At 35.0% G+C, this 15,734-nt stretch overlaps 1 protein-coding gene across 2 annotated transcripts in view; it reads right to left on the minus strand.

Moving 5' to 3' along the window:
* Window positions 1–2,189: 2,189 nt before the first annotated feature.
* mys (position-specific antigen beta subunit myospheroid) overlaps window positions 2,190–15,734 on the minus strand; it is a 65,377-nt gene continuing 51,832 nt past the window's right edge. For both annotated transcript variants that reach the window (XM_089634780.1, XM_089634781.1), the window contains exons 7-17: window positions 15,565–15,675; window positions 12,722–12,874; window positions 9,797–9,913; window positions 9,498–9,665; window positions 8,893–9,138; window positions 8,144–8,318; window positions 6,019–6,125; window positions 5,781–5,910; window positions 5,539–5,672; window positions 5,262–5,414; window positions 2,190–4,980 (exon numbers count right to left, since the gene is read on the minus strand). In XM_089634780.1, coding sequence (XP_089490906.1) covers window positions 4,915–4,980; window positions 5,262–5,414; window positions 5,539–5,672; window positions 5,781–5,910; window positions 6,019–6,125; window positions 8,144–8,318; window positions 8,893–9,138; window positions 9,498–9,665; window positions 9,797–9,913; window positions 12,722–12,874; window positions 15,565–15,675 — 1,560 coding nt within the window. In that variant the 3' untranslated portion in view covers window positions 2,190–4,914. The remainder of the gene's footprint in view (window positions 4,981–5,261; window positions 5,415–5,538; window positions 5,673–5,780; window positions 5,911–6,018; window positions 6,126–8,143; window positions 8,319–8,892; window positions 9,139–9,497; window positions 9,666–9,796; window positions 9,914–12,721; window positions 12,875–15,564; window positions 15,676–15,734) is intronic.

Consider the following 15,734-nt stretch of genomic DNA (forward strand, 5'->3'; position numbering starts at 1 on the left):
GTGGTGATGGCTTTTAAATTTTCTACTTTTGTTTACCATATAATAAGGCACTGCTGAAAACCAGCTGCATTCCCGGAGAAACTAATAATAGAGATAGAGACAGAAAAAAATAGCTCCCATCTATTGTCAAATATATGTACGTATTTGTTGTTATTATTATATGAAATGGATTTCTAAAGATACATATTCGTATAGTGCTTTATAATAATATGTTGTTTATTGCATCGCTTAGAAGTTTTTATTATTATACATGTCACATTACATATTGTGATACACTTTAGGCCGCCGCCCAGAAAAGTCTCACAGTGAACTGGGCTGTAAACCGTTATTTTACTTTTGGTCTTTACTTTTCTGCGCGGCGGTCCTGAATTGGCGCGCGGCGGTCAACAAATAGCGACAGCAATACCGTACCGGGCGGGAAAAGTAAATATTCTAACTTAAAATATTAATTTAACTATGAAATCTTAATGAATTTTCTTTTTTTTTTAATAACATCAATTCTAATAGACGGTTAACATTGGTAAAAAAATTACTGGAATTCCTTATTGAAGAATTAATTTTTTTTCCATACAAAATGTTTAAGCGACGTGGTTCTTACAGTTTGAATGACGTCACACCCACACCCCGCCTCTTACCGCTCGGATTCCGCTCGTTTTGGCGGGCTTAATAAAATTCAAACTTTGAGAATTAATTTAACTATGAAAACAAACTTAAAAAAAAAAAAAAATACTCGTACTTAAGTTTGAATGCGAATATTGATAAAAAAAAAATGGACTCAACTTCCTTATTGGTGTGATTTGATGGAAAACAACTATTAAACACGTCTAAAACTACATTTCTTATGCCATTCCCAGACTTGATATTTTTATTACCATTTTTTTTATAAACACTGATATAATGGAGTATTGTTTTTCAGCCTGCTGAGTTTTTTTGTGATTAATGTAGACATTTGACACTGATACACAATAAAACCCACATTCACAACTTCGATCTATGGTTTATAGCACAGGTTCTCAAACGTATTTCGACCACCCCCAAGATTTAAAAAAAAAAATCTAGTGCCCCTGTATTTTTTAACTTACCTTTTAACATTATATGTTATGTATCTTAACCGGTCAGCAACGTAAGCAGATATACACGATAAAATAACGATAGCAGTCAAGTACAATAAGCGTGTTTACACGTCAACGCGTGTGTTTCCACAAAAATCGTCATAACTCCGTTATTCTTCTAGTGACATCCCTAAAACAAAAAGTAGAATATTCGTATTGAATGAAGCTTCACATCTCTATTCAAAGTTATCCATAGAAACCCGTAAAAAGACCTACTCAGTGGAAGCAAATTTTACCCGCCAAATCGTAAAACGACGCCAAGAAAGCCGTTTGACGTGCCGACCCGCCTCGCAAGTTTAATTATTTTTTTAAAAATATATTTTGTATGAAATGGTCAAAAAGTGAAGTGACAGAATTGTTTATTGTACATTTGTACGATGAAATAAGTGTTTTTTTTTACATTATCCGTGATTTTAGTATCGTTTTTACATAAAACATTACAGGTGAGTCATTTTTACAATTTTTTCATGTTTCCATTCTAAATTTAAATATTTACAAATGTTAATATTTATTTATGATACAACAATTTGAAAGCCTATTTTGTAACCTTTCTAAAACAGTTTTTACTATTCGGCTCCGTTCAGTAATGTTTCATTTATAGAGCTTTGATTGTGAGGCGGTAATAACACAACGTTTTCGTGAAATTGACATTTCGGTAAAGACATCTTAGCTTCAAGATCGCGAAAAGTCGGAGGGGTTAAAAACAGTTATTGCAAATGTAATTTTTAAACGTGCATCATTATATGGATAGGAATGATAGGATAGATAGGGTCTGACCTATATCCTGTTTCTGAAATCAAAGAATGTTTCAATGAAAGCAAATAAAACTTGTACTTAATCATATTTGGAAGTATTTTAGTAAACACGAACTGAGGGTGAAAAGTCCGATACAGTTTTCCATATACACTTTGAGGAACCAGTGACAATTAAAGAATATAGTTTCCATTGCTAAGCACATGAACTGTGAGAATGTTTAGGAGAATTAGTTTCCCCCTTTAGAATGTTGGAAGACACGGGAGAGTGACCTTCCAGAATATACACAGGATTAAAGAGTAATAACAGAACACATTGTTGGTTTTTAAATTTAGTTTAATTTAATTGTTAACCTCAATCATTACAAAGCAACACTTTTGTTACAAGCAGATCTATAAAAAATATTTAAGTCAACACAAAGATTCTTGTCCTCACTGTAAAACATTATTTTGATAAAAAAATTACCGAAATATGGGTAATATTAGAGTATGTACAAAAGTAAAAGTGCTTGTAAAAAGCACGGTATGTATGTATATTGATTTTTTAAGAGATTTTCAATTAAAGGCTACAAAACGGCCCCAAGATTCATATTTAAGATCATACTAAGTATAATAATAATGGCACATGGAAGGCTATTAGAAGGCACATTCACACTATTTATTACATCAATTAAACTAATTTAAGATTAATATGTTAAGCAAAATCAGTGCCTACTTTATATTCATTTAAAATAAGTTTTTTTTTTCTAATAATAGTTAATATCTATAAATATTGCTCTCGATATCGAAAAATACAAAATCATGTGGCACCTTCAATAAATTAATATTCAATATTGTTTTTTCTTTTAATAAAATTCACAACACATAAAATAACAGGGTTTAATTTCAAAAAGTTTTAATTTAAAATAAAATATTGAATCCATAATGCTGCCAATTATTACAAAACTATTATTATTTGTGCTTTTCTCCTCTAACAACATTCTAAATTAATTAAATAAACTATCAAATAACATTCACGCAAAACACTATATAGAAGATTTAGTCATTATTTGGTATGCTTTAAATACAAAGCAAATAAATTAAGTCTCACATTATTCTAAGGAAATTCAAATAACCACAATCAAACAATGATTCATTGTTCATTCATGTCACAAAATAATAACATTTTTAGATATTTACGTAAATAATAAATACATTGAACACATGCCTGTCTCGAACCACATTGTATAACTTGACAGTAATATATTAAATATGAGGTCAGCAATCAAAACCTTTTCTTATGCTAGGGCCTCACAACACTGAATAGACAATCAATCATGTTGTCACAGACTTAGTACCTTTTGGTTCTAGCCCATTTAGCATCTGCTGTCTCTCTTACACTGTCTAACATCAAGCATCGTCTTTCTATTTGATTGAAATGAAAATTCCAAAATGATGTTGAATTCCTGAATTTGAAATTTAAGCAAATAATGGTCAGACTTTTGTATCACAAGACACATCCACATTGCATTTTTTTTGTTCTTCTTTATCCACTGGAACGCTAAGATATTGACGATAAAATGCGTTGAGCGCTGGAGATTTTCATACGTTTGGTTTTGAACTCGCCCACGCTCATTCAAAAAATCATTCCTCCGAATATTGATACAAAAACAAATAAACTGTTAACTGCCCTTTAAAACCATTAAATATACCTATATTTCATAATTTATCTTAAGTTTGTAGGTTTTATAACAAAAATAATGGCCAAAAAAAACGTTCCAGTGGTTAATATGCCTCACAACAAAGTTACGCACGTCTTACTTGTAAATGCTATGCAGCGCGTAAGGTTGGCGTACTACTTTACACTAGAAAATTAGTTTAGTACAGGTTTAACTAGACCAACACTGAACCGACATATAAGCATCGAATATGTATGTAAGATGGTTTGAGTATACACAATGCAAGTTATTATTACGAATTTCTTAAAGCAGACATAAATTTTAATGTTTAATTGCTAAGATTTTAATTAACTTTAAATGCAAATATGTAATTTTAAGTACCTAGTACATAACATTTAATTTTTGTAATTTTATTTGGCTTATACAATGTGGTACAATGAGAGCCCCCGCAGATGAGTGACTTTAGTTGTGGAGACAGTTCATTACGATATATGCCACGGAGGTGCACACACAAGAGACTTTTTAGTTACGGCTGCCGGCAACGATTATATCTAAAGTCAAATTTCGCACATACTATATTTCTTCCAACCCATACATGTGTGAAATTTTAGTGTTTTCGTATTTATATTACAAAATAGTTGCAGCAACTAAAGTCTCTCGTGGGCACTCCATTTGAAGGCGGCAACTGTGACAAAATAGTTTCCGCAACTAAAGTCCCCCGTTTGCGGGCGCTCTCACACAAGTGTGATTAATTAAAGTTGTTATTGAATAAAAAAAACATAATGATAAGTTTTGTAAAATGTAACTGACATTAATTCGTATTAATGCCTACAGTTTTAATATCTCTATGATTACAATACATACAGTGAATCTATTCGAGTTTCCTTATAATTCTACATCGTGACTAAAAGTTAAAACCTAATAAAAGTAAGGCAGGACGTTTCTAAGTCCTCTTTTATACTCCCCTTCGTCTCGAAACTGTTCTTATTGTAATCTTTTTAGTCAGTTTTTCCTACGACATGGTCTCGCACTGAGTATTCAGTATTTGGCACAACGGTTCAAGAGGTTTCCAGGATATCCTGAAGATGGAAGTCACCCAAGGGAAGTGTATTTGGAAGCTCTGACATTAGTTCATGTGTGTAAATATTGGATATCTGATCACAATTTTGATTTATCAATAAGTGCAGAATGAAGACATTTTAAAGGCACTTCAAAAAGTAAGTATCATTATGAACACAAACAAAATGTAAGATGATGAGTGTATGTAATAGGCTATCGAGGATGAAAATGAAAGGAGACAGTCTGGACTGAATAATAATAATTGTCAGTTGATGTCCTAAAACATCACGAGATTATTAATGAGATTATCGTTAGAACAATGAGACTGCGTATCTACTTCCCGGCGTAAGTGGGGTTCTTGAAGGTAGAGGTTGCTTGCTTGTAGATGGGGTTCTCTCCCTAAAAAACACACATTCATATTAACAAACTGCTAAAATAATGTTTACATAATAAATTAATTTCCCCCCATTATTCATCTGATATTTCTTTTCAATTCATTTATTTTTGAAAATATTTCGAAAACAGAACAAAAAATTACTTTAAACTTAATTGAATCTAATACGGAACTAAAAGTACTTACTTCAGACAAGTACTTACTCAATTAATAATTATTGCATCTACACCCATATTTCAATATAATAAAGTAAATATTATTATGTTTTAGGTGCTTTGCTACTTACAGTGTCCCACTTGGCCATCATGCGCTCCTTCTCGAAACGGGCAAACTCCCGCCGGTCGTGGATGGATGTGACCATTTTCCACAGTAATATTAGTGCCAATCCTATCAGCACAATGGCGGCAATCACTGCCAGCACTATTCCCAACATGAAGACCTGAGGAAACACAAAACATGCATCAAATTAAAAATTCCAATGGAAATGGATTACATAACTCCCGAAATAGAGATTAGAGGTTATGGTGAATTGGCAAAATATTGAAAAGAATTATGATAATTACCTGAGGAGGGCACTCTCTCTCTTGCTGCGCTCTGATGATGACTTTGTCATTCTCGTCATAGGCGTACACATAGGAAAATCTGCAATATTCTTCATCGTAGTAGGCACACATGTTCTCATCCTTCTCTTCGTTTGCTGAAAAATCATAACACTACTTTAGTAAAACCATAAAGCAAAACAACTCCTAGCATTTTCAATGGTCTTTTTGACAAAAGGGTAAGGGTACAAAACATTACAACAAACCTTCGACAACTTGAACCCCGATGGGAACAAAGGTGCAGTTGGATGCGCACTCTTCTTCTGTGAGGGGTCCCGTCTTGTACATCTGGCACTGCACACAGTCCTTGAACTCTGCACATCTTCCCGGGCAAGTCTGGCCAAAGTAACAAAGTAAATTAATATGTGTATCAGTATTGAAGAAAGATAGCTAACGTATGGAAAAATATTAAATAAAGAAAAAAGACCATTTTGATATACTCACAGGGCACTTGTCACAGAATCGTCCCGAGTAGCGCCCCTCTTCTCCCATGCCACACACACACTGACCGCACACGCACTCACCGTGGCCCCCACACACCTCTCCGCCACCTAAAAAAAACACATTCAGGTAAGACCATAGACATATGAATATTAGTAGACCTGCCCTAAGTGATTAAAAGCGTATTATTCCCCACTCCCCATACCGGTTCCATTGGAGCCGGCTGGGCTCGCGTATGGCCTCCCGTGAATCTAGAAAATGTGACGTCATCATTCTTGTGCGAACTAGCGTCGAGCTATGGTCGAGGCATCATCGGTTCATTTTACGAAATAACACGGCAAAATGGTGGCTTGCGCTATGAAAACTTGTAAAAATAGAAGTGAAAAAGAGAATAAACCCAATTGTCATATTACATTCCATAGGTAAGCATTATTTTAAGCTTATTCACATCGTATAATATGGATCAGTTTTAGAAACATATACTATCACGCGATGGACGCGAAACACAAAGCCGTTTGCACAAGAATCAGGGATGTGCCTTCGCCTTTTGCGCTTTGATAAAATACATAATAGTATCATTTGGAACGTCTATTTTTTCATCTGTTATTTCTTGCTGGAACTCCGTCGTATTAATAAACCAATAATTTTTAAATTTATTCCACTTTAATGGCGTTATTACTACAAAAACAAGGAGCAAATAATAATGTAACTGCTATGTATTATTGAGATTAAATAATGTTTGAAATAATTCGCGTAAATTAATTTTAATTAAAAGAGATAATTACATTATTTTATTATTAATAGGAACAGAGCGGTTGTGACAACCCTAGATCATTGTTCGAATGTGGCGATTGTCAAGTGTGTTCGTCGCTGTTTACTGGGGTAAGTAAATTATGAACATTTGTAAAAGTGTCTTAACTAAATAAGGAAACAAAATATTCGACTCTGAAAATAGAAGAAATTTACTTTGCTGAATTTGGACTTAGCAAATTTGTTCATAACGTGGCGAGCAATTTGCGCTCCCATGTAAAAATGTCTATTCATTCAAAAGCAGATTTTACTTTTAAGAACTAAATGGTGATATTATAATGCGAGATGCCTATATACTGTCAGATTGATTTATTGACGAATCACAGTTAGCTTTCCCCTCTGCGTTCCCCAACAGTTGGTTTAACCCCTCGCCTTTAGGTTCTCGTCTATTAATATTCATATGTCTGTAGGTAAGACATATAATTATAGCACTTTGATTTCCTATGAGCAGCTGCTTAGGTATCAAGTCATTATTGTAACAGAAAATATAAAGAAGTTCTTATTTATCAAGTTGGATAGGTACCTACTCAACTATGTTTCAACAGGTCATCGTTCCAATTTTGAATGAGAAGATTCTCGCAAAACAGAAGGAACACAAAATAATTTTATTTGAAGTTGATATTTTTCTGATAATTTGACAGATAAAATAGAGATGATTTTTCAAGTTTTTAACGAATTTTTCAAGAATTAGGAAGGTGTGCTTGAGATATTCACCGCCAGTATTGATGGTGGACATTGTAACGCTGCCTGAAACGTTGGCCAAATAAGGAGGTATCGCAACACGGCATAATACCCCAAATATATATCACGATAAAGAATTAGGAAGATTGGAAACATTTGAGGGAGGTTTAAATTGAGGATTTGAAAAAGAAACCGATAGCATTTCTGTTGTTTCTTGTCGACATGAGGACAGTGGCGTGCACAGAGTTTTGGATCAGGGTAGGCAGAAAATTCAGAGAAATTTTTGTTTTCACAGACAATTTGTTCTGAAAACCTCTGCCTATTTGGACACACACAAACCATTAACTTCTTGAATCGCACGCAGCACACATGTACACTTCTGTGTACTAAAAAGTAAATATTGAATACTGACGTGAGCAACATCTAGCATACTTAGTTTCTGCTTTTGACACTTTATAGTGTGTGGTCGGTACGGTGCAAGAGGTGCTGCGATTCAAAGCTGGACATATTCTGTGCATATTTTTAATGTACAGATTGAGATCTTGCAATAAGCTTTATGTGAGAAAGGTAGGATATGCAATGCTTATGTGCCTATATGGAATGCATGCCTCTGCATGTGGGTATGCATTCTCTATACCTGGAGGAATGCAGGTGTCGTTGGTGGCGCGGCAATCACAGGCGGGCCCACTCCAGCCGTCCTGGCAGTGGCACTGCCCGCACTCGCATTTGCCGTGCTCCTCCCCCGAGCACAGGAGCCCGTTGTGGCGGTCGCACGAGAAGTTGTCGCACTCGCAGAACTTGCCCGAGATGTGCTGCAAAAACACACAAACAGATTTATTAACCTCTGGTGTACCAGAGAATCTACAGTTTTTTCGAATTAACAGGGTTCTACTGTATTGGCAAAGGGCTTCACAAAACTGAAATAGTAACAGAACTTGAATAGAACCTTAGGAGAATATCTGTATTATATAGGAAATAAAAACAGTATGCAGATGTAATCCATTATAAAGTAGGTACCAAATAGATCTATGAATACACAAATATAAAACTGTGATTACAAGATTAATGAGAAATAAAAGTATAATTGCGATCAGCAGAAGAGGACAACTATCATGTTGTTAAGCTTGTCAGTTTAATACCATTTGATAGAAATCTGAAATGCACCTAGAATCGGTGTTAAACGGGGACCTTCCAAATGTCAAAAAAACAAAATGGCGCTGAATGGCCATTTGATGACAATGTTACACTTGAATTTCAGTGAAACAACTGGGCCTAAGGGTTAAGAAATTCCCACTTGAGAAGTTTTTTTTACTGCGAATTCTCAACCAGTCAACATTTATTTAAATTTCGATAGTTAAAAAATAAATTGTGTAATTAATAATTTACCTCATCAGGGCTCGCCCTCCTTTCGCATTCGCACTGCCCGCACACACAGTTGCCCCTGCCGGAGCAGTCTACCGTGGTGGTGTTGCCCTGGCGGCAGCCCCCGGTGGCCCCGGCTGCGCCGCTGCCGTGCACGTCCTGGGCAGAGCACTCGCAGAAGCCCCCGAAGTGGAGCGGCTCGCACTCGCATACTCCGCATGCGTACGTGCCGAATCCGTTGCAATGCGTTTCCGAGCGCAATTCAAAACCCTGGAATAAATAAAACATACAGTATAAAATTTCTATTTGTGCAACGTTTAGTTCTTGGTGGAATAGTGAAAATACTTTAAATCTTTATTCCACTTTATTTATTAGACCGGACCAGTTTCAACCATTTATGGGTGCGGTCTAACAAACAAACAAGTTTTAAGTCGAGTATAATGTTAAAATCAATTAACATTATACTCAATTCATATTATATATTAATTTAATAATAACTGGTACGAGTTCTCAGTTGTTCGAGGCTGTAGCCTGCAGGGTAAGGATTGCTCTGATAGCCGTGTTGCCTGAAATCTATCTCTGTCATGTCACCATCGAGGTAAGGTTATGACATTCAGTGCAGTACTCACAGGATGGCCCGGCCTCTCGCAGGGGCAGTCGCACAGCATCTGCAGGTCAATGATGAGACTCTCGTTGATTCCCACGGGGTAGATCTGGAACACCTGGTTCCACTCGTTGGGGTCCTTAGGACAAGATGTCACCACAATCTCCGCTGTAAATGTTACCAAGTCTCCAACCTGGTAAAAACATACACTCGTTATGAGAAAACTCAATACATATTATGTATTTGTTAACAAAATTATTTTTTCCATGGTTTGTTGCGTTTTGATCACAGTTGAAATTATGGACGATGATAATGTGTACAAACCCTAAGGTCATCGCACTTGTTGGTAGCTTCCCTGGTGGATCCCTTGCAGCTGGAGTAATAGGTGACCCTAACTGCGCTGGTGGAGTTGTCCTTCATCTCTACGGAAGATGAGATTTTCTGTAAAGTTTAAAAAAAAACAGGAGAAATGAATATTTTTCACTCAATTTCAATGAAAGTAACTAGCTAACATTAGAGTTCTTTTAAATATGGGGGGTAAATATATAATTTTGTTTTTGGTTATGTTGTTGAGCGGGGTGATTCGGAATCTTTTGTGTTAGCCTAACGTAGGTTAGGTTAGGTTATTAGGTTGTTAAATCAGTTGCATGTAACGTATATAACAGGAGTTCTGATGAAGATGGATCAGATGAGGAAAAAGACACCAAAGAAGTTCTGATGATGTAATTACACGCACCTGATTTAACGCTGATTTAGATAATTCAAAAGATTTCAATTTCAATTTATTTATTTCTATACAGTGAAACCTCTATCTATCGTTCCTTGAATAATCGTTTTCCCGGATGTATCATTTATTTCTTCTAGTCCGAATTCATTTCATACAAAAATAGATCGCATCGATCGTTTCTATGTCCACCATTTTCCCGCATTCATCGTAGGAATTACGTCGCGTATTTGACATATTTTGTCTGTGTTAAAACGGCGCCAGACGGCACTCGTTACGGTGCGCGAAACTTTTCATAGAGAAAAAGAAAGAATAACAGTTTGTCGCCACCGTCAGTCGCTAGTTGTCGCTAATTACCCGAACTTAGTGGAGTGTGTGCAGTTATCCTTTTTGAGCCTTCAAACTATCTTCGAAATGAGCCGTTTGATAAAAAAAGTACGTACTCTTCAAGAAAGATTGAAAATTATCGAAGAGGTGGAAAAAAACCCCGCTGAAAAACGCGTCGATATAGCCAAGCGTTTAGGAATCGCGGCATCCACGTTAAATTCTATTTTCTTGAAAAAAAACGAAATTCGGGAGCAAATTCAAAAGTGCGGAAAATCTTCGAAAACTAGAAAAACCAGTAAAGAATCAAAGTTTAGCGAACTGGAGAAAATTCTTTTCTCTTGGTACCAACAATCTCGTGCTGTTAACATTCCGATTGATGGGAGCATTGTTCGAGAAAAGGCAAAACAAATTGCGGAGAGACTCGGCATTAACGATTTTGCAGCATCAAACGGGTGGATAAGTCGTTTTAAAGATCGCCACGGTCTTGTGTACAAGAAGCTCGCAGGAGAGTCCGCATCCGTAGATCTGGAAAGAACTTCGCTATGGATAAATGAGCTTCCAAAACTGTTGGAGAATTACGAGCCTCGGAATATTTACAATGCTGATGAAACAGGACTCTTTTATAATTGTCTGCCCGACGGCACACTCACGATAAAGGGGGAGTCCTGCCACAGTGGTAAGGGGTCAAAAGAGAGGATCTCTGTGTTATTTTGCGTTAACAGTGATGGAAGTGACATGCGCGAACCACTCGTTATTGGCAAATCGTTAAAGCCTAGGTGTTTTAAAAACACAAAAACTTTACCAGTAAAATATTACGCGAACAAAAAGGCATGGATGACCACAAACATTTTTAATTTGTTTTTAAGGGACCTTGATGCGGAAATGCGCGTAAAGCAACGAAACATTTTATTGTTCATAGACAACTGTGCAGCGCACCCAACTGAGACGACATTTTTGAAGAATTTAAAAGTTATTTTTTATCCTGCAAACTGTACGAGCGTTTTGCAACCATTAGATATGGGAATTATCAAATGTTTCAAAGGATTTTATCGGAAACAACTTGTGCAGAAGGCTGTGTGTTTGATGGATTCGGGCACTTCAGTAAATAAGGCAACTTTAAAGATTGACATTCTACAAGCGTTGCATTTCACATTGACTGCTTGGCGTCAGGTCAAACAGACAACAGTTGTAAACTGTTTCAACAAATGCGGTTACAATAGAGTGTCAGAATCTTTAGATGAACAACTAGAACACGTTGAGGTTTCTGAAGATGATTGGCTTAGATTAGATACTCAAACAAATTTTAACAATTTTGTTACTTTCGACGACAATATTCCAACGTGTGGGATAGAAACTATCGAAAGCTTGTGTGACGCAAGATTGACGGAGACAACAGAAGAGGTCGATATTGATGAAGAGGAGCCGCTGCCTGTACCTTCATTTTCAGAAGCATGCACACTCTTTGAAAGATTGAAAACTTTCTACTACGCACACTCAATATGTGATGCCGAAAAAAATATCATTTGCAAAGCTGAAAATATACTATTGACTTGCGGAAATAAAACAGTAAAAAAACAAATGTCCATGAAAGATTATGTATTTACAATGCAATAAACTTTAAAAAAAATTTGGTTCTGTTTAACTTTGTATTTTTTTTAAATAAATACATTTATTTACATCTAAAACTTATTTTCTTCTTATAATTTTAATCTACCAACGGTTATGCAGATTGGAGGAAGGTATCTTTACTGGATCGTATCTCCTTGTGTTTTGTCCTCTTAATCCCGCATTCATTGTTTTCCCGCATTCATCGTTTATTTCAATAGGTCCCTTTAAAACCAATAGATAGAGGTTTCACTGTACATACATTACAGTGTCTACCAAATATTTACATTTGTATATAATACATAAATTTAGAACTGTTGTTAATATGGTGTTTTATGCTGGGTGTGAGGTAGGTTTGAGTAGGTGACACTGTGGTGGATAATGTTATATGTTTCGTGAACACCTCACTAGGAGAAGCTGTGCTGAGGTGTTTACGTGGTAAAGATACAGAATAACTCCTGGTAGATTTTAACAGATGTATAGAATAAAGTTGTGGCTTAGTATTTTTAATTAGTTGGAAAAGTTAACGGGGTTATCACCGTTATGTTAGTGAGAGAGGAATACAAATAAGTATAATAAAGTTAGCGACTTACTTGGTATTGATCTTTGACGAGGTGCACAATGTTGCTGGAGTCGGCGGAGAGGGTTCCGGCCGAGGAGCCCTCGATGTGTTCCTTCAGTTTCTCGTACACCGAGATCTGCTCAGCTGTCACCGCAAATATCACATTGATGGCATTCTCCTTTACCTACAATTACAACAAATATACATAGAGATGGCAAAATTTAGCATTAATTTTCAGATTTTTTAGCATTAACAATTGGAAATTTAGCGTTTTATAGCATTTTGAGGCATAATTTAGCGTTTTGTAGCAAAATAGAAAAAAATGTATTTCCTGAATGTTTTTAGCGCATATTTTAAGTATTTTTGGTAAAATATATGTTTAACCTTCCACGTAGTTAAAGTTAAAGTATTTCCACGTGAAAGATTATAAATAATTAATTTTAATATTAAATTAATAAGGAAGGAAACTCTAAGTACGGGTCGAACACAAACACAACAAATGCAGATTGCGATTAACATCAATAGGCGTAATTTATTTCGCACAATTTGTGTAATGTCAAAAAGCAATTTTAGCCTACAGTACAAAAATATTAAATATTTACACATAAAATAGTATCAAAATTATAAAAAATCGTAATGTAAATATCGATTTTTTGAAATTCTCACATATTATTTTAATACCCGGTATTTTCGGGAAATTCGCGCCTATTTCGCTAAATAGAATAATTTAGCTGAAATACGGCAAAAATCACGTTTTTCGCGTTAATTCGCGAAATAGAAATCACTGGAAACACTTTCAAATGCCTTGAAACGCAAAGAAAACTTATAAATGAACTATTTTCGAACCATAAATATTTTTTCGCCTTTTTAGTTAAAACGAAATTTTGCCATCTCTAAACATACATAATAAAGAAGTCATGAGAGATACATCATACGCATATCACTTAACAATAATTACGCCTGACTGTGATTAGTGGCGGCTTTTGATTTTTCAGTGTGATAGAGTGCTAAGTTTTAAAAATTCAACTTTATTGATGTTGTTTAATCCAAAATGACTATTTTTTTATTTCTTTATAGGAAGTAAGATTTTTAGGAATTTTTTTGTTTTCAGGCAGAGCGCCGCACCGATTTCCTGAAAGTCTTCATACAAAAAACCAAATTATACATAAATCAAACTATTTTATTCAATATTCTTATATTACACAAATAAATAACAATATTCTTCAATTTTCATAATTGGGTAACCGGTCAAGTGACTAATTAACACTTTTGAAAAGTGATGACACAAAAAAATAAATAGGTTACGCTAAGATATGGGCTAGTTTTCTCACTTCTAAATACACATCACTTTTAATGACATTATGTATATCACATTTCTAAAGTGTGTTGAAATGTCACTGTCCAAGTTAATTGATACCGTGTAATGCAACATATATTTTCATAGGGTTCAAATCCTGACATGCGCAAGTAAATTTTATTTGATTTAAAATGTAATATGTAGTATATTTACGACACGTTCCAGAGTGGTACATACTTTCAGTTTCGCCCTAGTGAAAGACTACCATTCAAAACCGAAATGTAGCTTGAAATAGCTGTTTGGTGACCAGATATGAATAGCCAGGTAAATTTTCACCGTACGCAAGGAGATTCTATTATTGTAATAATTAATAATTATATTTTGCATTCGACATTCGACGCATTGAATCTGTTCAACATCGGTTCTTAAGAGGGATTGCTAGGAGGCTAGGATTAGAAAAAGGCAAATACTCATATGATGAAATTGAACTAACTCTAAACCTCTCTCCTTTGGAAGTCCGTCGGGAAAGAAATGACCTCATTTGCTTCTTCAAAATTATAAATGGTATTATTGATTCACCCACTCTACTGCAACTCATTCCCTTCAATATCCCTTCGCAAAGACTCAGAAATAATGAACTGCTCTTCCTCAACCATCATTCGACAAATTATGGATATTATTCACCATTGTCCAGAATGTGTAGACTGGTCAACTCAAGTCAAAACCTTAACTTTTTTGGAATAAGTCTGAATGATTTTTGCCAGTCGCTAAACAAGTGACGGAATATTATAAGTGTCCTGTGGTCCTGACCCACGGCGTATTCTTGACTTGATTCGACTTGTCACTTTATTTTCTTATATTATATCTACCATATGTCCTTGCTTTCATGTACCTTTGTCTACTCCTGTATTTTTCATTTTACTTTGTATGTGTTATTATTTTGTAATTTGGACGACGTCTGTTAATAAATAAATAAATAAATATTTTTGTAAATTGTAATGACTTACCCAATGACATTACAATATATATATATAGAATTCTCAAAGTGGCAAGCCAAAAGCAAGACAATTGTATAATTAATTATAATTGCTACCCGTAAGTAAAATACATTAAAACAGTGCCAAAATTCCCGCATGTGTGATACGAAAAGGCCCCCCGATATCGTTTATTTCGTTCATACGCACATATTCTTTGAATGTCTATCTTTGTCATGCATGAAGAACGTTTGAATTAAGAATTTACTGGTTAACATAAGAGTGTTTCTTACTTGCCACATTTTATCTTGAGTTTTAGAAGCAATAACGATTCTAGATGTATTGTAACGACATTGGTCGTACTAGATAATGTGTTTATATATTTATAAAATTAGTATTTATGATCTACTGTAAGTAGTTTCCTAAGAATAGCTCAGAGAAATAAAATTGGATACGGCGACACACAAGAGATTAAAATTAATATGTGTCTTTTTTTTAATATTAAATATTTATAAATGTAGCTTTTTTCTATACTTCCCGAATTCATACTTGATTTCAATAGGACTCTTCAAAAACGATAGATATAAGTTTCTCTGTACTTACTTTGAGGTTAACTTGAGATATGCTGGGATAATCCTGAAGGGAAGAATGGGTGTACATCCCTTGTCCATCCAAATGGCAACTTCCATCATTGGGCTTTACAATACCTCCCAGCTAGAAAATAACAATACATATATAAAATATTACATACAATAATATTCACTGTGGAATTA

The sequence above is a fragment of the Hesperophylax consimilis genome, chromosome 8 (assembly GCF_061612785.1).
Source record: "Hesperophylax consimilis isolate HC1 chromosome 8, BYU_Hcon_1.0, whole genome shotgun sequence".
Classification (NCBI taxonomy): Eukaryota; Metazoa; Arthropoda; class Insecta; order Trichoptera; family Limnephilidae; genus Hesperophylax; species Hesperophylax consimilis.